Here is a 23,578-nt window from a genome sequence, read left to right on the forward strand (position 1 = left end):
TTAAACGTTCATTCCAAATCCCTTAATTTGTCAAATTTTGAAGAAAAAAAATGTTTGGCATTTTAGATATCTCAGAACATGATCGCTGTATTAACTCTCTTTTTCTGTGCCTGAAATTCTATATTCACAGATGCAAATTCCAGCAAACCAACCCAAATTTTGTTGCCTTTTTAAATTTGGTTAAAATTAAGAAGAATAGTGAATATAAAATTGCTGAAAGCAAGGGGAAGCTCAGGCAGCACTTTAAGAAATGGACCCTTGATCTTGAAGACTCGTGATTTTCGGTTTCTCTTTTCTTCATTTTTTTTGGATAAACGATTTCTTTGTCCATCGTCTTTGTCTCTTATCGAGGGTTGACAAACAGAAGGCCTTAACTCACTTTTGGCCATGTTGAGATTTTGGTACCAAAATAATCTGTAATACCCGCCACAGATTCTTAAAATCATAAGCCTTAACTCAATTCAACTTCCTATTGCATCTATAGCACAATAATACTTGGTCACATCTCAAGGCAAAAATATTATTTTACTCATTTTTCTCAAAAAAGCACTTTTTGAGTTAAGGCCTTCTGTTTGTCAACCCTCATGTCCTTTTTTGTACCTGTTGATTATATATTATGTACGGTAGGCCTACCTATTGATTTTTATTTTTGGATAAACGATTTCTTTGTCCATCGTCTTTGTCTCTTATGTCCTTTTTTGTACCTGTTGATTATATATTATGTACGGTAGGCCTACCTATTGATTTTTATTTTTGGATAAACGATTTCTTTGTCCATCGTCTTTGTCTCTTATGTCCTTTTTGTACCTGTTGATTATATATTATGTACGGTAGGCCTACCTATTGGTTTTTATTTTTGGATAAACGATTTCTTTGTCCATCGTCTTTGTCTCTTATGTCCTTTTTTGTACCTGTTGATTATATATTATGTACGGTAGGCCTACCTATTGATTTTTATTTTTGGATAAACGATTTCTTTGTCCATCGTCTTTGTCTCTTATGTCCTTTTTTGTACCTGTTGATTATATATTTTGTACGGTAGGCCTACCTATTGATTTTTATTTTTGGATAAGGCGACGAAAAAAAGAAACCCTGTTCTACGGGCGGACGGACCTTTCAAGTAGGGTCGGTCGGTCGGCTTTTTATTTTATTTTTAGGAAATGACCCAAAAAATCACCAAAATCTGTAAATAATTTGCAATTTGAGAAAATGCAAAAAAAAAAAGTGTTCCTAAAATTTCCGAAATTTGGGTCGGCATTCATTTGTAGGCCTACAGGAAAAAAATTTTTCCCCAATTTGTTCAAAATCTGGGTCGGTCAGGCCCGTAGAACATGGTTTTCTTTTTTCGTCGCCTAAACGATTTCTTTGTCCATCGTCTTTGTCTCTTAGGCCTATGTCCTTTTTTGTACCTGACCCATTCCATGTCAACTCCTGGGATGTGCACCGCAGCACCTCTTCAATTTTTTTTCTTTTTCTGTGTGGTGGTAGATATTGATGAGAAAGTAAAATCCCGAAAATTTGAGCTTCATACTCCATTTTGTTTTCCCGTGGCATCAATTTGAAATTTAGGGGGGTCAGCATAAAAAAAACATTTAAAAACATAGGGTCTGTGCTGCAGGGCAGGGGCGTAGCAACTTACTAGCAAGAGCATCAGGGGCCCATGGACAAGGAGCTGCACGGGCCCTTTTAACCAGGGCGGGATTTAGCCTACCTTATGGGGGCCCTGGGCCAGGCCAAAATTTGGAGGCCCCAAATTCACGTGCCGAGGAAGGCATTTGCACTCATGTCAGTGGCCAAGTTTTGGTTTAATTAAAGGGGGACTAAGGGAGACTAACATAGGCCTATTTTGTTTAATAGGCTTATCAATTAGGCCTACAGACTATTTTGGCCCTAGATCAACATGAATTATGCTATTTGAATGCGCGCGAAGCGCGGAAAATTTTACAATTTTGCCCTATTTTGACCAAAAACATGTTGTTAGCCTATTGGGGTTAAAAGAAAGATGCATAGGCTAGGGCAATTTTGGGGCCCTGGACCTGGGCCCATCTGGCCCAATGGTATAAAAATCCGGCCCTGCTCTCCATTAGGCCAAGTAAAAAATAAAACATGTTTCACGTCCGGGTTTTCGAAAAAAAGGAGGAGGAGGGGGCTTTTTATTTTCTATTTTTTATCGCAAAATTGGTGTAAATACCCATACTTAGAGCTGTTTTAGCGTATATAATAATGCCTGCAAAAAGGAGGAGGCCCTTTTTTATTTGTTGTTCTGAGAGTTACACCCCCTCCAATGATCACAAAACCTTCCTAAAATGTTTCTTGTATCTTAACAAGGCTATAAAAAGCATTCCAACTTCCTAGACATATTTTTTGAAAAGTTATAACTGAATTTCAAAAAATAAAAATATATTTGAGGAAACCTCAAAAAAGGAAGCGGGAGGGGACGTGAAACATGTTTATTTTTTTATTTTGCCTTATCAGCCCTTATTTAATTCTCGTTTTTGTGCTCGAGGCCCCTGAACCCTCGGGGCCCATGGACTTCGTCCACCCTGTCCCCCCGCTTGCTACGCGCCTGCTGTGCTGACAGCATGCAGCAGCCCCGCACCCGCATTGTCCATGATGCCAGAGCTTCTCTGCAGGTGCAATCATTGGGAGCTATTAGGCTCATGTCAGTCACCATGCATGGCTACAGAAATTGCGGGAAATATTCCGCGCCAAATTTAAAGGCCGGGTTTTTTAATTGGATCAATTTCTACATGACGTCATATTGTGACCAATCACAGAGCGTGTATGTTACGCGCCATCTTGCATTACGATTCTATCTGAATTGACGTGTTTCGTGGTACAGGTATGTTAATTTTCATATGTATATGTTAAATCTTATTTTTAGCCTACATATTTCAAATGGCAAGTATAATTATTATTTTGTCACAAATCGGAGAGGTTGTCAACTTGATAATGAGTACAAAGAGCCCATAAACAGTGTTGATTTTCGCCTTTCCACGCGAGGACCGTGCCGGTGATGATCATGATGATATGATTGACCATGCATGCATGTCGCAATTTCATTTCCATGATGATTTGATACACATGGAAACATTGAAATGCATGGTAGTAATGCATGCATACGAATTCGTACGAATAAAAAGAACTGCAAAATTGAATTACATCACCGAAACTGCATTGTTTTCCATACAAGCTGTACTAAAGTCATAAAATCATAAACATGCTTTCAGTTTCAAATTAAAATCATATTAAAACATGCATCAATTAAAATCATAAACATGATGAAGTGGGTTTGCAATGTTTGCATGTTTGATTGAGATCATGGATCATTCAAATTCATTTCATGGCATAGGATTCCCTGGGTGGGATTCGGCATTGCCTGCATGCCTGGTTTTGTCCATGATGATCAATCGGATCATAATCATGTCCTTTACACATGTTTTATGTTGTCTCGGTCCCAGCCAGTTTGTGTTCCTCAGGCTCCGCTCCATCACTAATCATGCTAATCTAAAAACTGGCGACAACCCGTGAAAAGAATACTGTTCAAAGATGTTCACGATCGCTGATTTTAGTATGAATTTCCAAATTATAAGGTTTTTAAATTGTGAGAATCAATTTTCATTCTTGCCATGCAAAGCTTGCAGAATAAATTTGTCGGAATCATTTGATTCTTGCAAATCAACTTAAATGTGTAACTGTAACAGAAAACTACAAAAGTTTGCAAGAATCAATTATTTAGGATTCACACAAATCTGTTCGAGTTCACAACTTCACAAGAATCTTGGGAGAATTGATTCTCAGATTCTTGCCGAAATTCGATGAATTAGGATGTGACTTGTCATTGTGTAAAAGTGAAACAGTACGCAAATTTATGCAGTACGCTAGCTTGCGGCCACTGATGCGCCAATCATCTGATAATCACCTTTCATGTGACATGTCAGCGACTCGGCGCTTACTCACATGCATTGTGAGTACGCGCTGGAAGTAATGCTTCTGTCAATTGCAAGCCCGGCTACCAGGGACCCGGGCACAGCGGGGACGTAGCGGGGGAGATTACCAAAGGCAATTGTAATAATCCCGCTATGCCCCGGGTATTGTCCCGGTACCGGGGCACAAATTGTGGGTGAAACCCCGGTACTGTCCCCGCCCCATGTCAGCCAGGTTGATTAAACTCTCGTGCCTTCAAGGCTGTTATGCTTCAGTCAATTGCAAGCCCGGCTACCAGGGACCCGGGCACAGCGGGGACGTAGCGGGGGAGATTACCAAAGCCTGGCAATTGTAATAATCCCCGCTATGCCCCGGGTACAGTCCCGGGTACCGGGGACATACTGCCTGGTAATTTCAGGGTGACAGTCCCGGGTATTCTGTCTACAGTGCCCGGGTCCCTGGTGGCCGGGCTTGCAATTGACGGAAGCATAATTGCAAGTACTCATGTGCATTGTGTGGATTTGCGCTTGACTGTTGTTAGCGGTACGGTAACTTAATTTGTAAAAGGAAATCTGTAAAATATTATAATTAAAAATCAAATGAGTCAGATTTGTTTGAAAAATTTATTTGTTGCCATTGCGATATACCCTGATTTATGCATCAACACTACAGTGATGCTTGAATTGATTTAAATTGTATCAATTGCCTGCCTCCCAATTTAGTCAACTAGTCACGACTAAAAAGCTGAAGTTGTGCATAACCCTATCCATCGGCGGGTGGCCTGGGATCATCTATCAGCGGCGGGTGGCCTGGGATGTCTTATAGACCTCTCAATCGAAAGACATGCAAATCAAAATCAAACAATTTGTGCACTCTCATGTCATTTTATGCACAACATCATTACATGTACCATTTTGGGTTTACTTATATCATTTTTTTGTTCTTATTGCACCTGTAGGAACAATGGCAGAGCAAGGAGCTTCAAAGTAAGTTTATTAAAAGTGATGAGCAGAACCAAATGTGGTATCAGCTTAGTTGTAGAAGGGAGGGGTTTGTATTCAGATTTACTTAATAACATGATATAAATTTGCATTTCATGAAATAAACATGGTCACAATTATGTCCTGTAAGTTTCAGCATATGATATTGGTCCCCCATCTGACAAGGGAATATAGCACCTCAACCTGAAATCTTGAACCTGTAGACATACATATTGTAAGAAGAAAAAATTATTGATCTCCATGGACTGCCTTTCGCAAAGAGCGAGAGCAATTGCTCAATCTGATGTTATATTAGGCCAATGAAAGTCAATTCCTTGTTTCCCGTTACATAATTTTTCATGACTTTTTCATGAATTTTTCATTATTCATTATTTTATACCATTTCATTATTTCATCAGTTACAGGTGTAAACCAATAACTACCCATGTATACATGTAATAAATCATAGTTTGTAGTTTACAGATGTAGTTTACAACCACATGAAGGTGATTGTACAACTATTATCAGAAGTTTCACAATTTATTTTACTGAATGAGATCAGAGCAGATCAAAAAGTGCGGGACAGAGAATTGAGTAGTATTCATTATTAATTCATTATTATCCATATACCATGCTCCTACTGCAAAGAAAATCCCTGAAAATCAGCAGAAAGAGATTTATGATATTTTAAAACCATAATTATTTATTTGTATGCTGAAGTTTGTTAGAAATTAACATTTTAGTCAAAATAATGAAATTTTTGGTCGTCAATTATTTTTGACCGGAGTAGGGTAACAGGAAACAAGGAATCAACTTTCATTAGCCTTATAGGAGAGTGATTTTTACTCCTTGTAGGCTCGAGAAGAGCTATTTAATGCGCTGCTGCAAATTCCAGTCCCTGGATGTCAATATTTTCTTTATTTAGCAAAAAAATCCTAGATATCAGGTATGATAGGTGTACCAATATTTTAAATCATATCAGGTATTGTATGCTTTCATGCTGTGCCCACCGATATTTGATTGATTGATTTTTTATTGTTTTCCACAAATATAGTGATAAAATGGAAAGTGAAGAAGTAGTAGTAAACATGGAGCCAGGACCACAAGGAGAACCAGAGGGTGGTGTGTCTATTGAAGCACTCAAATCAGGAGATGAAAAAGCACATTGTAAGTATCATATTACCAATTATATGATTTAAATAAATAATGATTTAAATAAATAAATAAATAAATAAGCCACAGTATTGAATGAAGATGTGAAAAAAATATCAACCCAATTAAGATGATAATAAAGATCTGATGGGTCAGTGGAGAAGAAAAACAATAAATCAGCAGTCTGGCTTTCACGTGAAAAGATAACTGGGTGAAATTGATTATGGACCGTGTCAATGTGTGGATGGATGAATGAGCCTGATTTAGTGTTTAAACTACATTGCAATCCATGCAAAAAGCATAACACATACAATTTGGTCACAGGATGGACGACGGTGGTACCCACACACGCACACACTCCTACCCCAAAAAAGTTCAGATTTGCCACTACCACACAAAAAAATTAATCAAGAAGTACCAAATTCAGGATTTTGGGGAAATTGTCAAATTCCCTTGACGACATTTCATCCCTCCCATACGCCTCCGCTGGAAAACAAAATTGATCCTGGTGCTACCACTCACTGGAAGAAACTGCAGCAATTCTTTCAACAACACACCATATTTTAAAGATAACAAAGATGCTTAAAATACATACATGTACTAAAGTGCTGTAAAATGAGTAAGCAGGTGCAAGCTTTTCAAAGAAATTAAAAGATTTATATTGGCAAATTTTAAATTTACAATGGACTGGAGACGTTCTAATTATTTTGCGTGATACTCTAGAGATCAAGAGTTTTGCATCCTGGACTTTCTTGACATAGTAATTTCCTTTTGCAGTTTCTAGTTGACCGTAACAAAAACACCCCAAAATTGTTTGTTTCAGTGGAATTAAAGGCACAAATAATGCAGGATCCTGAGATGTTAGCAGCTCTACAAGACAGATTGGATAACTTAGTTGGTCAACGAAGTGGATACATAGAAAGGTAACTACATCAATGTGTGTACACACTTATACGTATTGGAATGGCCCATTATAATTATATTGGTCAAGGTCATATTGAAAGAAAACAAAACAAAAGGCAGAAAGAAGGGGCTGTATTCAGGGTTTTTTAAGCCGCATGCTCTTATATTTTATAACATGAAATTGGTTCTTTTGGGGTTTTTTAAGGCATATTTGTGATGTTTTACACATTTCCAATATTATGAAATGGAATCTGTCAAATTTGATAGTTGTGTTAATCAGGTCAAGATAGCAATTTTGACTTAATTTAATGTTGTATTCAAACATTAAGTGGAGTTTGGGTTTCTTTACTTTACCATTTATAATTTCAGTCTTAAATGGACAGAAACCTTTCCTGACACAGTTATCACTAGTATAACTTTTGAGGAAAGAAAAACTTCCTGACAGTTTATATGTGGTAACTGGTAACTAATATTATTTCAGCATCTTGAATTAAGAATAACAATTTGATGGGAATTGTACATTATGGCTTTAATGGGAGACAATTTAAAAGGGCGAGATGGAAAGTCTTAAAAATTACATTGTTTGTCAAATTGCACATTTTTATTCTAATGTTCAGTGAATAAAAGATATGGTATGAAATATATATATATAGAACTGCAGCATTCATGAGTATTAACCAAATTAGAAATTTAATATTGAGCATCAATTTTTTTTGGAATAGTGCCAATGTTTGATGGGCTTGTTTATGAACATTGAACACGAATCAGAAACTGAAAAGATGGCAAGCGTGTACCGTTAAAGACAGAAAGAAATTGTGTGATTAATTTTCGAAGCTTCTAGCAATTAGCGTAGTAGGCTGACGAATTAACTGTTTGTTTTTGTATTTGCAGTCTGAATCTGACTGTAAAACATGATATTTTTGTGGCATTGAAATTTCACATTTTGGAGAGAACAAGTTTTTTTGACATGAAATTTTTGTGAATTTGTACATTTCCTTGAAAACTGTCTGGAAGTTAAAAGATGAAGAAAATATATTTGTGTGCATGAAAATTTCTCAAAATGACAAATGCTAATTGCTATATGTTTGTGAAATTTTTCATGCATGCACTTGTAATTTTTGTGGGATTTTTCATGCACTCAAACATTTTACGCTTCACGTATTATAATATTGGCCTATACACAAATTACGAGAAACATAATTTCCACATTGTCAAAATGAAATTGTGGTAGCTGCCTGGAGCTCAAAAGGCATGAAAATATATGGAAGCGTGAATATTTTCACTTTTATTCGAGTAGGTTTTGTAAATGATAGGGGGGGGGGAGTTGACAAATGAAATTTAAATTTGGGAGAAATTGTTAAAAATGAAAGATCCGGTAGACTGTTATAAACAATGGAGTGATTTAGAGGCTTTTTAATCAAGTAAATGAAGTAACCTTCGCTATTGTGTTACCTGTAATAAACTGCAGGAAATGGTTTTAGATATCACCCTAGAGACAGGTCAACTTGTCAGTTCAATATTTCTAGACTTTGCCTTAGAATAGATTTTTCTCCTAAATTATTAACGCATCATATGTACTGCATCTATGGGACATCTAAATCTGTAATGATGGTCGAACTATGAATGATTGATGACATGTTTATGATGTGACCAATTCTGAATGGTCTTTTTAAGATATGTTGGTGCTTGTGGCATACTTGATTAATATTATTAAAGTGCCTTGGTCAGTGTACCTTTAAAGACATATGTTAATGCTTGTGGCATTCACTTTATTATTATTGAAGTGCCCTGGTTTATTTTATTGGATGAGTAATGCTGCACTAGAGCTTTGAATAGACACCACAGTTAAAGCCTTATTGGAATTGGCACTAATAATAGCAATTTTATTTAAACATAATATAGATGTGTACAGTGTAAGGCTGTCCTTTTTGCTAATTACCATTGCAAAGATTAATGTCATGAAAAATTTAAAATAGTCATATTAAAAAAAAAAAAAAATACTGTCAATTCAAAGCTTACACTACATGTATTTACCAGTACTAGAACTGGCTATTTCCAAATTTCAAAGATTTGATTTGTCTACAATATCAAAAACCCCATTTTATATATGAATGATTTGATTTTGAATGAAATAAATGAAGATGACCTGAGCAAAGCAATGATTCTCCAATTTTTCATGATATACTTTTTAAACATAGGAGATGGACACGGCCTCTGACACAGTGACCATGTCCAAGTGTATGACCAGTTATGGCTCATAAGCCATTGACATCCATGCTATTACTAGGTAACCAATTCGTACAAATTTTATTCATTTCAGTTTACCGAAGGTTGTGAAGAGGCGTATCAAGGCTCTGAAGAATTATCAAGTATCTCACACAAAATTAGAGGCCAAATTTTATGAAGAAGTTCACCAGCTAGAATGTAAATATGCCAAGTTATATGAAGGACTCTATGATAAGGTATGTAAAGTGAACTATGTGATGTGATCAAATAAATCAGTCGGAAGTCGGAAATATTGATTTTAAGATATAGCCAAACAAAGGAAGTACTTTTGTTTCCTATTGTTTTAGAAAATCTTAACTGCTCACGTCTTTTGAACTGGTTGTCCAAGTTCAATGGGTTTTCTGCAAAATGTAGCTTTGCAAATTGTATTAAATAATCCTATAAGAAACTGAAAATTGAATATGTCGGACTTCCGCCTGATTTTGCTTGATCACAGCACATATATGCAGTAAAAGCATATTCTTGTTTCAATCATTTTTTGGGAGGGGGGAGGGAAATAAATATAATTATAATAATTTATAATATAATACAAATATGTTGAACACAAAATCAAAAGTCTTCCAAATCCCGATAATTGGTTTTCTGAAGTCACTTGCACTATAGATATTGTTTTCGGGGTATTGCTATTCTTAATTTACAGAAGACTAGAGATTTAAACAGTCGGCAATTGGAACATTTATCAGTCAATATTCTATAATGTTGGCATACTATTACTAAATGTAAATCACCACCTCTCACCCCCAGTCAATGTTGAAAAAAGCACTTCTGACATTTTAAGCTTGATTCTCCACTTTCCCCAACATAAAGGGGAAAGGTTTGTGCTTAATATTTGAAAGTGGCACTCAGTTGAGAACCCCTATAGGAATATTTGCCATTGGGAAAAGGTCATAGATAGTTAGGCACCTTTAAAGAAAATTGTACCTGTACAATTTAAGACATGTTTTGCAAAGAAATGACTGGTAAGAATTTTGTTGCAGGCATGAGAATTTTCTTGGTGTCCAAGTTTATGCATTTTTTTTTCCAGCCCATTTTGGGCCTTTAAGCATGAATTCATTATGTGCTTTTTCAGGAGATTTTCAAAAAAAGCCACTCTCATGCCTGTTGTTGGCACAGTTGGTTAAATCGAATAGTGAATCAGGTGAGCATTAAAAGGTGAATTTGACATACTTTTGACGTAAATTTGTACTAATCTTGGTATATTTTTCATTATTATGTGTGTTGCAGAGAAGAGACGTGGTGATAGGCACAGTAGAACCTACAGACTCCGACTGTGAATGGGTGAGTAGCGAGGACGAGGAAGAGGAAGAAAAAGTAGATGCACTTGCAGTATGTAATATTAATTTAGAGCATCTCCCGGCGATCTCCATGGCTCATATGTGTGATTTGCCAGTGTGATGTTTGTTGCTTGGCAACCAGTGCTAAAGTCTGTTCACATAAATCAGAACTATGAACCTGTGCATTGACCGTTGCCAGGGAAATGGTTTGGATGAAGTGAACATCATACATGGGTGGAGATTAATTATTGCTTTGCCTCAATGTTTTGCATGTTCAAATAATCTTCTGTTGTAAATAAACTACCTGCACTTCCTTAACTTGGTTATAAAACCATCATACTTTTGCATGAAATTTGGGAATTTCTAGACATTTTACACCTGGAATCAGATGAACGGTTGATCCCCATAATGTTGATAAGATATTTGACCAAGATGTTGCCTTGTTGGTGCAGCTGAAGATGTCAGCTTTTTATTTTACAAATCTTCCTGGTTCTCTGCTCTATAGTGAAGATTTCTCATGCCTTTGTGAGATGTTGTTTTACCTTTGCAACATCTTACTTAATACGGAGTACTTTCCAATTTTGTAAATTGCATGTGGGGTAACTAACAGCTGATTTGTTGAAAGAAATGACTGAGACCACTTAACTGAATTTACGCTGAATCTTGGCTGTAAAGTGGTTATAGAATATTAACAATACAGTTGCAAGTCGTGAGAATCCTTTTATATTTGACTACACTTCTGCTACTAGTTACGTGTACAGTACACAAGATTGCCTGATATTAATACTGTGATGTTTGGTGACACAGGGTTAGAATTGCAGCACACATTGTAAACAAAAATGAATCTTGATTCTTGCAATGCAATTTTGCAAGACATGAGTTTGATTCAAACAAATGTTGAGAATCGATTCACAAATTCTGGCTGAGATTCTAAACCTATGATGCCTTTGTTAATAAACGCATGAGGGTTCTATTGGTGTATATCTTGCATGGGGATATTTGGGAGAAGAGGTGATTTGGATAGATTTTGTAGTGCGTGAGCAGACGCATTAGTTACGGCTTGCTAAAACTTGTGGAGGGACTCTTTGCAAACACCATTAGGCTGTTAACACCTATCAAAATACATATATGAACAAGTATTAACCAGATATTGTTTGTTATTTCAGAATGAACTCAAAGAAAAAGCCAAATTAGAAGCAGAGAAAGAAAAGGAAGAAGGTAAGGTATTATGTTGATCGCATGCTTTATGAAGGCAAAAAAAGAATGATAAGCTTAAAATAGGCAAAAAAAAAAATACATCTCACATCCGGTTATTTACAGTTCAAAAACAGTTCCGGTTCAAGTAGGGCTTCTGATTCAATTTCTGGGTTGAAATTCAAAATAGTCACACCCATGTCACCGTGTGTTGTCCTGATTTATCGGTAAACATAGAACAAAATTGCATCCTATTCTTGTATGTCACTTTGATGTAAAATTATGATTCACTTAGTTTCTTCAAATCAACAATTCTATTCTATCAACAATTACCATATTATTGAATTTGAACCTGGAAGTGAGACATACATACAGTTTGCTGCTGATTTTAAGCTTACCTAAGATTTTTTTTGTTGAAAAGTGCAGTTGGACATCAGAAAACACAAAAGATATCAAAAAACATAGTTTTTCAAATAACATAATTGTGCAAAATTCCAAACCGTGGATGTCCAGATACTGTTTCTTGCATTAATTAGATCAGAGTAGATTTTTGTTTCTTGATCTGTGCAAATTTATTTTCTGTCATTCCGTCTCACAATGATATAATACATGTGCGAAGTTTCCATGTGGGGGGGGCAAAACATGCAAGATAAGAATATTCCCTCCCCCAATATTAGGGCTATTAAAAGTTAGTACTGAAAAAAAACTGGTAGTACCTTTGGGATTCGTCTAGTAATAACATCCTATGTGATTGCTTTCTTTTGTCTTGCAACAGAATCACCTAATGGCATTCCAGAATTTTGGTTGACAATATTCAAGAATGTTGACATGCTAGCAGAGATGGTACAGGAGCACGATGAACCCATATTACAACATCTTGAAGATATCTCGGTTAAGTTCCATGAAGGTGCACAGATGGTAAGCTATCCTTGCAGAGATATGGGTCCATTTGTAATTGTACATTAATGATCAGATGATGGTTTTTGTAAGAAAGCCTATTATCAATGAAGTAGGCCTACTATTAGCTTCTCATTAAATGTAGACTTTGCACAGTAGTAGAAAATAGCAAAACAGCTAACTTGTAACAAGCTTTGCTTTATTCCATGTATGAAGCACTATACTGGGAAGGTATATCAACCCATTGTGTTTTGTTTTTCTTCCTTTAGGGCTTTACGTTAGATTTCCACTTCACAACCAATGAATATTTTACAAATTCCGTGTTGACAAAGAACTATGTCATGAGGTCAGAACCAGATGAAGGCGATCCATTCAGTTTTGAGGGACCAGAAATAATCAAATCAGAAGGGTAGGTATTTACTTAATTCGTTGAATTCAAGAAGGAGGGTGCAAGTGATTTGTAAATATTATACACTTCTTGCTTTAAATGACGAAGTGAAACGACAGGCAAATCAGATTGCAGTGTTTCAGTTGACATTGTGAGAATTAAGTTGATTTTCTCTCAAAATTGTTTAGATTCCTGGCAAATTTTGTACTTAATACATGCAAGCTTTTAATTAGAATCTAGGTGTGTGGCTCATCGAGTAATTGTGGGCCCAGGTGCCCCATGTAATATATTGGCAGGTACCTGTGTTGCACCAATCAGGTCAAGTGAAGTGTAAAATTTGCACTCACAAAAGGGTGCGTGTAACTAGCAATGATATGTAATGAAAATGCATACATACGCAAAATATGATTTTGTGAACAACAAACTCGGGTGAACAATGTCGGCTGTTGTTTGATCTTTATATTATTGTTTATTGATCTCAGGAATTGAACTCTGGTAGCTGGCCTCTTGTAATTGGGTTTCGTGGCCAGGGACCGCATCATGACCCTCGGGTAACCTGTACCTAAAATTAAGTCCCAGCTACAGGTACCTTGTGGACGGACTTAGGATATAGACCCTGGTACTTGATTACCTGGGTAATTGAGTGAATAATTATTATTTTCTAATTTCAGGTGTAATATTGACTGGAAGAAAGGCAAGAATGTAACAGTGAAAACAGTCAAGAAGAAGCAGAAGCACAAAGGACGTGGCACGACGCGGATGGTTACCAAGACTGTACAGAACGATTCCTTCTTTAATTTCTTCAGCCCACCCAAGGTGCCAGAAGAAGGTGTAGAAGTTGTAAGTAGTTTCAATACTTCATTTTTCCTGCAAGTGGGGCCGGTCATGTGCTTTAAATAGTAGTGTTTCTAGTTTGTCAAACTTTTTAATGTTCCCAGATCGAAAAAATTGTCACCAATAATAAATGTTGTGTGTAGAGTGGAGTGGATTGTTTTACAAGAATGATTACTTCAGTATGTTTCCTGAATATGAAAGTGATAAGCTTAATTAACAAAATTCAAAATAATATGACTTCTACAGGCTCTATTATTACAAGCAAAGGTTTGGAGATTACATCAGTAATTCCATTGGTCTGTTTGTAGTTTTGATATTGACTTTTTGTGGTAAATGCTTTATGATAAGGAATGTTCAAATGAAAATGTCTGAATCGGACTTGATAATTTTTGTGAATATATTGCACTTGCACAAATGTGATGAATGCATAGTTTACTCTGCATGCATTTCAAATGGTAACTGCAAGATGTTCATGTTGTTAACTGATTATCTTCTCTTTTGAACAGGATGAAGAAACAGAGACATTACTGAATGCAGATTTTGAGATAGGGCATTTCATTAGAGAGAGAGTTGTACCAAGGGCTGTTCTTTACTTCACAGGAGAAGCTATAGAAGATGATGAGGTAAGCTTAAGATAATTATTACTTGTTATGACACAATTTGTATGTAGTGTTTAGCAACTGATGATATGCGTTTACCATACTATGTAGGAAAACCGTGTTGCATTCAGTCAGGAGATGCTATACAGTTTATTCAGCTAATGAGGTGCTGATGTTTCATCACATGATTCAACCAGAACTACATGGCATGTGCAAATAAATATGGAACATCTCTGAAAGTTGAAACAAGGCATGTTTTGTGTACTACACAGGTGTCCCCAGTTTGCCAATTAGGCCCGAATTGCAGTAAGATATCAATTCAGCGTGCAGTTTGTTATGCCTCCACCATGAGGCATACTGTTTTTACAATGTCCGAGCTTCCATGCTTCTGTCCGGATGCGATATCTCGGGCATGGATGGGTGGATTGACTTCAGATTTTCAGGATAGGTGGGTCATGGTCAAAAACTGTGGCTACTTTTTTTTGGGTGAGGTTCAAGGTCAAATACTGAGGTATAAGGTCATTTGAGGTCAGAGGGCCCATTTCCCTTATTTACCTCTTTTCTCGGAGACTGGGGGTCACACGTTCCTCAAACTTGGTGGGTGGGTGCATCTTGACCCCAGACAGAACAAGTTTATATTGGTTAGTGGGTCAAGGTCTCCTGAGGTCATGCAGGGGTCATCTGAGGTCATATTAGCAAAAATAGTCATATGGCCATGAAACTTGGTAGGTACAGTCAACATTTAAAGCCAAATGTTTGGAAGGTCATTTTGGGGTCATCTGGGGTCATCCAGGGGTCATCTGAGGTCAAATTAGTAAAAACTGTCGTATGGGCATGAAATTTGGTGGGTACAGTCAATATTCAGAGCCAAATTTTTGGAAGGTCATTTCGGGGTCATCTGAGGTCATCCAGGGGTCATCTGAGGTCAAATTAGTAAAAACTCGTATGGGCATGAAACTTGGTGGGTACAGTCAACATTTAGAACCAATTTTTTGGAAGGTCATTTTGGGGTCACCAGGGGTCATCTGAGGTCAAATTAGTAAAAACTATCGTATGGGCATGAAACTTGGTGGGTACAGTTAACATTTAGAGCCACATTTTTGGAAGGTCACCAGGGGTCATCTGAGGTCAAATTAGTATAATTACTATATGGGCATGAAACTTGGTGGGTACAGTCAACATTTAGAGCCAAATTTTTGGGTGGTCATTTTGGGGTCACCCAGGAGTTGTTTTGGGGTCATCCAGGTGTCATCTAAGGTCAAATTCAGTCTCATCTTTTAGGCTTGAAGCTTTGTATCAACTTGTGAATTCCACATCACTCCCTTTGGTGGAGAGCATCACGGTCGACGCTATGCGCCGAAAACGTGTGACATCCGAGAACCGCGGTCCATCTAGTTTAAAATAATTATAATACCTCTTTTGTCTACATGTCAGCCTGTTAGCAGGACTATCAAGCATACTTGTGTTGTGAGATCCTTGTATCTCTGTTGCATCTACACATTCTACACTCCCAGTAGAAAATCAAACTATAAACTGAAGATCCCAGTTTCATATTATAGACAGGAATCTGTCTTTAATTAAAGTTTGGTGTTAAGTTCAAATCTTATTTGACCAAATGTTTTTGTGCTACAGATTTGAAGGAAAAATGATAATATACCAAGTAAAATTTCTGACTCGTTTTCTTTTGTTTTGCAGTATGAAGAGGAAGGTGAAGAAGAGGTAAGTGTAAATTGGAGATTTTTTAACTTGTATTCATCTGTGCAATCAGGAGAGGAAATCACAAGGAATTGAGGATATGGTGTCATTCTTAAGTTTTTGTCAGAAAAGAACGGCACTTGTTTACATTTTGAGAGTGTGCAGAGCGTAAACACGGAAGTGGGGTTCTGATTGGCTGAATCAATCGTCTGACAATCATAGCAACAGACCAATAATCTGATTGGCCGATTGTGCATGAAACTGTTGGTCGGTGCAGATCGGTATCCTAAAAGTGAACACAAAGCTCCGCGTATGTCGCTCATTAACAGGGCGCTCGCGTCAATCTGAGCAAGGGAGTGCTGTTCTTTTCTGAAACCCAGTGTAGGACATACACTTTGATCAGCTCGTAATCGGCAGACCTAAATAACATTGTAGATTAACATCAATATATCTTATTTGGAGAATTGTCATTATTTGTCATTATTAATTGAAGTCCTATACTTCTGTCTACTTTCTTTAACATAAAATATAGAACAGGCAGATCAACTATGTCACTCTTAACGTGTGTCTACTTTTCGGCGTAGTGGTAAAATCCTAATAATTCCTGCCAATTACGAGCTGATCAAAGTATAGATGATATGTACAGAGCTTATATATCATTTAACAGCCCACTCCTGTTATCCTCTGAATTCTTGGGAAGTGTCATTTGAATTCTTGGGCAGTGTGACAACAATCGGCCTCATCATTAATTAAAGTCGTATCTTAATCTTTGGCCAGTGTAACCTTTCCTATAGTATAGTAACTTGATAGTTTTTTTAGGGCATTATCATTGTACCATGCGCCCATTTTATGCACATGTAATGGGTTTCATTTCTGTTTTTATTGTCATCAGTTTTGAGTTACTTGATTTTACTGTTTGAAATAGACAGATGTAACATTTCTTCCAAATTTAATTTTTCAGGATAATGAAGGAGAAGAGGGAGATGAAGAAGACGAGAATGATCCTGATTTTGAACCTGCAAAGGGGGTAAGTTATCCATACCCAAGACCAAAAAAGATAATAGTAAATTCCAAGCCATAAAAAAGAGCTTCTTGGACATTAATTTTGCGTCATATATCATAATACCAATCATGGCGTGTCCGTCCGTCCGCGCGCTATCGCGTTCGCGTGGTGTACCATCGCGTGCTCGCGGTGCGCTATCACGGAGCATCAACAGGATTGTGCGCGGAGTAGGCCGAACTACCGAAGTAAACATCACAGGTACAAAACAAACAGAGTTGATTAAGCTGGGTCAAGTTGGGTCTTGATCATTGAGAGACGCATTTCATAGTAGTTCAGGTCAGGGCAGGTATATGGGTAACGAGTGTTGGGTAATTAGAAATAGGCCTAACCCGAGAACCGCCCGACCCGAGAACCGCGAAATCTAGTTGTGTATAGTTTACTGAAGTGCAGAACACTACCAGGGAATAAGAAGATGTTGAATCAACCTTGATTAGATAATTTGTCCTCTTCCCTCCAATATGCAGTGATCTCACTGTTTTACAAATTGAGCTATTTGTGGCACACCCATCCATTCTACTTGTCTACTCGACAATTTTAATTAACATTTTCAATTAAAAGCATCTCATTATCACATTTTAAAGGTAACACAATAATTTCCTTTTGTTGAGTTGACCAAAGTTGGTGGCTAGTTAGTGTACGTATTGAAATTCATTTGAAAAAGTATATGCTAATCCATTTTATTTTTGTTTTGTTTTTCTCAAATTTGCAGGAAAAACCACAAGAATGTAAACAACAATAGACTGGCCAGATGTTTTTGTGTCCATAATCATTTTATAGTCCATCTTGAAGACGTTGTTAACCCCAAACCAACTAGATGTGCAGCAGCAAGACGCAGCTAGCAGTCCATTGTGTAGACCAGGCTTATGGCATCATAAACTCAATTGTACCCTTCTTCTCTCTCCCTGTCACAAAAGTTGTAATTTGTCCACAGCATTTCTTATTATGTTTATTTAATTAGTCTAATTATATATTTAGATAGATTACAACACTTATGTGACAAGGATTGAGACTATGAACCCTTGTTAATGAAAACTTGTGTGGGTGAAAGATTCCATTCTGGTAGATACGATGCATGTTACTTAAGGAAGACACTAGGATAGAAGTAAAGTTTTGTGTGCTGACTTGTTGGGAATCTTGTCACACTGGTTGAGGTACATGCTTCTGTACAGTTTTGTACATTTGCTGGACAAGCTTCACCATAGAATTACAATGCTTGGTTATGCAGGTATAGATATGACCAAATGTTGGCTGACACAGGAAGCTACCCGAAGAAATGCATGGTATAGTGTGTTTCGTCTCAAGTTGAGAGTAATACCATTTTGGATTTCGCAGTGGCAGATTTAAAGCAGTGTTAAAGTGGTTGTATTACCAGTGTACGGACAAATCGCCCTTCCGCACACGTGTATAGTATACGCCTCGCAGGATTAGGTTTTCGCGCCAGATTCAAATCTGCAACTGCGAAATCCAACATGGCGTTACTTGAGACGAGACAGACTAAACAAAAGATTACGTATTCTTATGCCTGTGTGGATAGATATGCAAATCTTACCAGAATTTGTATGTGTAAGTGACTTCTAAGAACATGTTTTGATATTTTTATTTATTACCCTTGCCAAATTATTTTTGTATTACATTTGAATGTCTCGCTATGTATTTGGGATACATTTAAATCTCATCACGGTTTTATCGGCAAAGCAAATGGGCATCTTCCATAATGCAAGTACTAGCAGCTAATTTTGCTGCATTTGATAAAGGACAATTGAAAGACTTATGAAAGCCTGTTGAATTTGGCACCCATAAATTTATGCTATATTGGTTTTAACCCTTCCAAACTTGTCCCAGAAACTTGAGTCGAATTTCTTGTTGTGCAAGTCATCATTGAAATTGATAAAACCATGATGACATAATTAATTTTTTTCATTATCTTAAGTCTGTTTGTAAAGCAATAATGTGAATACCCCTGTATGTTGGTTCCTCTGAAATTAGGATAAAATTATTATCGGTGTATGTGTATTTTTTTCCAAGGATGTAAATTTCATGATGTTTTATATGAAAATGTGAAGGTGCTGACTTGATAACCCATTTCAGAGATGTAGAACAAATTTTTGTCGTAAATACCACAATACATCACACGGTTGTCATGGTGATAAAGCCTTTGGTGGGCGTGTCACAGCTGGCCAGGAATTATGATTACATTGTATGTTCAAGGATCAAAAAATCCGAGATGAAGAAAACTGCAATAACAGAACAAAAACATATATATGTCATTAAAATGGCAAAGGAATGTCTTCAGATCTTAGAGAAGTACAGATTTTGTATACTTGTATTCATCCCCTGTACTTGGTCCCACCATGAATTTTGGTTTACAAATATATTGGTGGATTGAAAGAACAAGTGAAATATGTATTAGCAAAAATGCATCATATTTTCTTGTAATGTAGATAAAAGGAATGGGCATTATGATTCAGGGTGTATCAAAAATCATCTTTCCAAAGTAAATGCAAGTAAGCAATCAACATGAATTTCCTGAAATGTTATTCAATTTAATCTTTAACCTCTACCTCTTTGGAGTTAAATGTATTCAACTTTGTCTGGTTTTTGATGCACCCTGAAAGGTTTTCTGTATTGCAACGAGATAAAAAAGTACCATGTTCTAAGGGCTCATGTTGAAGTCGGGTTGGTTTTTTTTGTAATGCATATAAGCCATATATATGTACATTCCCATAGCAATTCATTATTTATCAGATATGTAAAAAAAGTATTTTGGTCGGTATTCATTTGTACAGGGGAAAAGTGTTGGTCAAATTTATAAAAAATTTGGTCGGTCAGGCCCATAAATGTAGAACAGAATTTTGTTTTTGCTAGATTTATATTATAGTGTGTGATATTCTCAAAAACAATCAATTTTCAGCAAATTTTATGTAAATTAATTTGTCAACCACAGAGTGGTGCCTTCAAACTTGTGACATTGATATAGGGCTTAAGAGGGACTTTCAGTCTTTCATACTAGAAACCTAAATTAGGTTCAATTTTAGGGATAAGAAGTGCTCAAACTTAAAATTTACAGGGTGACAATAACTTTGTGTCAGATCTAGAAGCATGACAGTTTGGATACAGTCTGTTTTGGGCAAAATTAGGATACATATTTGTCACATGACCTTAATCAGGGTGTGTGGATTTCAAATTGAATCGCACATTCAGGTAATCGCATTTGAAATCCACACACCCTGTGTGGAAGATGATGGTCATGTCTGCCATAGGGGTTGTAAGTACTGCAAATGGAAAACCCATCAAAGTGCTCTATTGGATTTACGATCAGTTCAATAACTGCAACCTCCTGGAGTGTATTCCAAAGATATTTCTTTTTAATATCAACCTTTCTTAGAATAATAAATTGATAACATTTCAGATAAAACAAAAATAGATCTCATTCTCAGAGGAGGTAGGTCGGCAGAAAACAAAATAAGATTTATGGATTTTAAAGGCAGATTGTTGAATGTCTTTAAGCAAGAATTCTACTGCTCTATTGTATGATTGTAAATGATGGACATCTGCTGCAAAATAGAAATGTTTTTAAATATCTAATTTTACTTTGAAATTGGAATGGTAGTACAATGTATTGAGCTTTTTGAACAATTGTTCACCAAGTAGTGATTGATTCTATCCAAAGTACTGAGTACCTCAATATGTCTGGCATGTTTTACTAGTTCAGATTTTGCATAACTTGGTAACTCTTATAAAACCAAGAGATTGATAGGTAACATGCCAAAGTTTTGAATATGATGTAGATTTATACGCAGTGGAAAATTGTAAAATGGCAATTTAAACCTATGCTACCTTGAGTACTGGTGAGTGAAAATAATATTTATGGTAGCAAAGAGGTCTGACTTGTTCTCAATTTCAAATTTTAAGTGGTTTTTTTCAACCAAGAATATTAGGAGTTGCTGTTATCTTAGGAAATTCTTAAAATAACATTCTGTAACCTTGGATAAAAAGGTTCGATTTGAGAAGGTGGAATTAGATTTGACCAGTGAATTGAATGTGCAATTGTAATTGGATTTTGTCTGTCACAAATCTTATTTGAAGCCAATCTTTGTTAGTCACCTTGATGAAGCCATTGTCAATAAGGAAGAGGTTATTACTGTTTGTATTATGTAGCACTATCATACTACTATGGTGTATGTATGTTAGTAGCATATTTCAAAATCTTCCTCTGAACGCCAAACTTTTTTTTCCTTTTAAAATTGTTGCTGTTCTAGCATACCAACATATCACAAAAAACGGCATTTTAATAAAATTGCATTTGAAAAATGTTCAGTTTTTGAAGACTCAATGGAGAGTACTAAAATCGAATGTTACTTTCATTGTTTTTAAAGAACATAAATAAATATTTGTTTGTTATAAGCTTGCAACTACAACAAATTGCAAGATTTAATCATCAAACAAAAACAAAATTCTACAGTTCTATCAGAGCAATAGGCAACTGCAGTTACATGGTGGCCTATGGCATCATGATATGCCGGTATGCCAGAACACAAAATGAGGTAGTGTGTAAAAAAACATACTAATTAGTGCTGTATCTCATAAACTAATTGCATTTTTGTCTCAAATATTTGGAGAGAATAAAGAATATTTGTGGATTATGAACTGCAACTTGCTCATTTGGTCAAAAAATTGTCCGGTATGCTATAACTTCTACGAAATGATAGAAGCATTATCAGCTTCATGATGTTTCAGTTATGTGCTTTTATGAAATAAGTCGTCAAAAATTATGAGGAACAGGTGCTTTAATAATATGATTATGCATTTCATGCTGAAATGTGGAATAAACCCCAAAACATGTCTAAAAGTAATACAAATTTAACAAGGGTGTGAATGTATTATCATAACTCTGTTCCATATGAAGTGTATAGAAAAGATGATGATTTCCATAATTTAGATTAGGGTTCTAGGCTAGTAGTGGATACATGTCCTGCTGTCTGTCTTGTCAGCTGCATTTGCAACTGTTTCTTCAGCCTTTGGTATGGAGGCAACATCTATCATGAATTGTATCTTGCATTGAAAATACCATGTATATTGTATGTACACAATTGTTTGTATCTACAAATTGTTTATAAACCCATTGCTTTTATTTTGTTCCATGTGGCCTACACAATAAAATCTATAAACAGGTTCAAGTAACTGTCTGTATTTGAATTTTGTGAACCACTTGTCTCATTAATACGGCAACAGCGCTAAGTAGCATACATTCAAGGGATTCTATATTAATGTTTAAATTTGCACAACATGCAGCTTTAATAAATGGTATCTCAAGATACGACCTAGTGAGATTTTGAACAGCTTGCATCATAAAGTAGTGTATATTTAAGAAATGCGAGGATCCAGAGGATACATGCCTGAGAAAATATATAATAATTAAAGAAATGGAGCTCAGACAAACTGGCATTATAATAAAGGAGAGAAAAAATCAGAACCGTTCGGATTCGAACCAGCGTGCACTGACAATTACATGTCGATCAGCTCGCCACCACACGCCACGACAGCTCATGGCGGATCTACCGGCGAATAGAACATATAATGATTTTATTCTCTCGTAAATGTCGCACGGCCAATGTAAATTAATTATAATTAGAGAGGGCGGCCTATCTGCTGTGTCCTGGCAGAACATCAGCATTGGCCGTGCGACATTTACGAGAGAATAAAATCATTACATGTTCTATTCAGCGGTAGATCCGCCATGAGCTGTCGTGGCGTGGTGGTGGTGAGCTGATCGACATGTAATCGCTAGTGCACGCTGGTTCGAATCCCAACGGTTCTGATTTTTTCTCTCCTTTATTATAATGCCAGTTTGTCTGAGCTCCATTTCTTTAATTATATTTAAGAAAGCAACAATTTAAAATTCAAAATTAATTTTGGCGACCTCAATGCATCTTGCTTTTGAAATTTGAAAGAAAATAATTTTTAAAAAAGAGTAAATATTTGCATCGTAGAATAAATGTCGTACATACTTTGGTTACTGGTTCACTCTCGGTTTGCACACCTGTTGGCAACCCATTGACTTGTGATCATTTTGATTGTGGTTCCAAACACGTAGTGTGAACCAGTTGACTTGGCAATGATCAATTTTTACGTTGTACTAGCTACGATGGCAAATTTATCATTGGAGTGTAATGTCAAAAATCAATTGTCGGGTCAATTGGTTTGCGCGATCTGTGTTCGGAACCACAAGATGTCACGGATTAGTCAAATTATTTTATTTTTATTTTCCTGAATCCGTAACACATGTTTTAAGAAAAGGTTTAAATGTGGGGTTATATAAAAGGTATTAAAATGTTTTAAAAAATGTTCATAAACACTTTTGAAAAGATGAAAAGCATAACAGAATG

The 23,578-nt window shown here is 36.3% G+C and overlaps 1 protein-coding gene across 2 annotated transcripts; it reads left to right on the forward strand.

Annotated features, from left to right (window-relative positions):
• The first annotated feature begins 2,762 nt into the window (after positions 1–2,762).
• On the forward strand, positions 2,763–22,369 carry LOC140155131 (nucleosome assembly protein 1-like 1). 2 transcript variants are annotated; one of them, XM_072177844.1, is made up of 14 exons: positions 2,763–2,842; positions 4,886–4,913; positions 5,962–6,074; positions 6,883–6,982; positions 9,283–9,424; positions 10,473–10,574; positions 11,689–11,740; positions 12,492–12,634; positions 12,883–13,022; positions 13,673–13,841; positions 14,342–14,458; positions 16,130–16,153; positions 17,091–17,156; positions 17,902–22,369. In XM_072177844.1, exons 2-14 carry the CDS (start codon positions 4,891–4,893, stop codon positions 17,929–17,931), a joined length of 1,221 nt encoding a protein of 406 aa, XP_072033945.1. In that variant the 5' UTR covers positions 2,763–2,842; positions 4,886–4,890; the 3' UTR covers positions 17,932–22,369. The 2 variants fall into 2 exon arrangements, with proteins under 2 accessions (XP_072033945.1, XP_072033946.1); XM_072177845.1 differs by having other exon boundaries at positions 10,473–10,559.
• The last annotated feature ends 1,209 nt before the right edge of the window (positions 22,370–23,578 follow it).

Source organism: Amphiura filiformis, chromosome 6, assembly GCF_039555335.1.
Source record: "Amphiura filiformis chromosome 6, Afil_fr2py, whole genome shotgun sequence".
In the NCBI taxonomy this organism is placed as follows: Eukaryota; Metazoa; Echinodermata; class Ophiuroidea; order Amphilepidida; family Amphiuridae; genus Amphiura; species Amphiura filiformis.

Coding starts and splice junctions, on each gene's coding strand:
- LOC140155131 (XM_072177844.1), top strand. CDS start 4,891: ATGGCAGAGCAAGGAGCTTCAAA. Junction 13,023..13,672: donor GAAATAATCAAATCAGAAGG/GTAGGTATTTAC, acceptor TTCTAATTTCAG/GTGTAATATTGACTGGAAGA. Junction 14,459..16,129: donor AAGCTATAGAAGATGATGAG/GTAAGCTTAAGA, acceptor TTTGTTTTGCAG/TATGAAGAGGAAGGTGAAGA.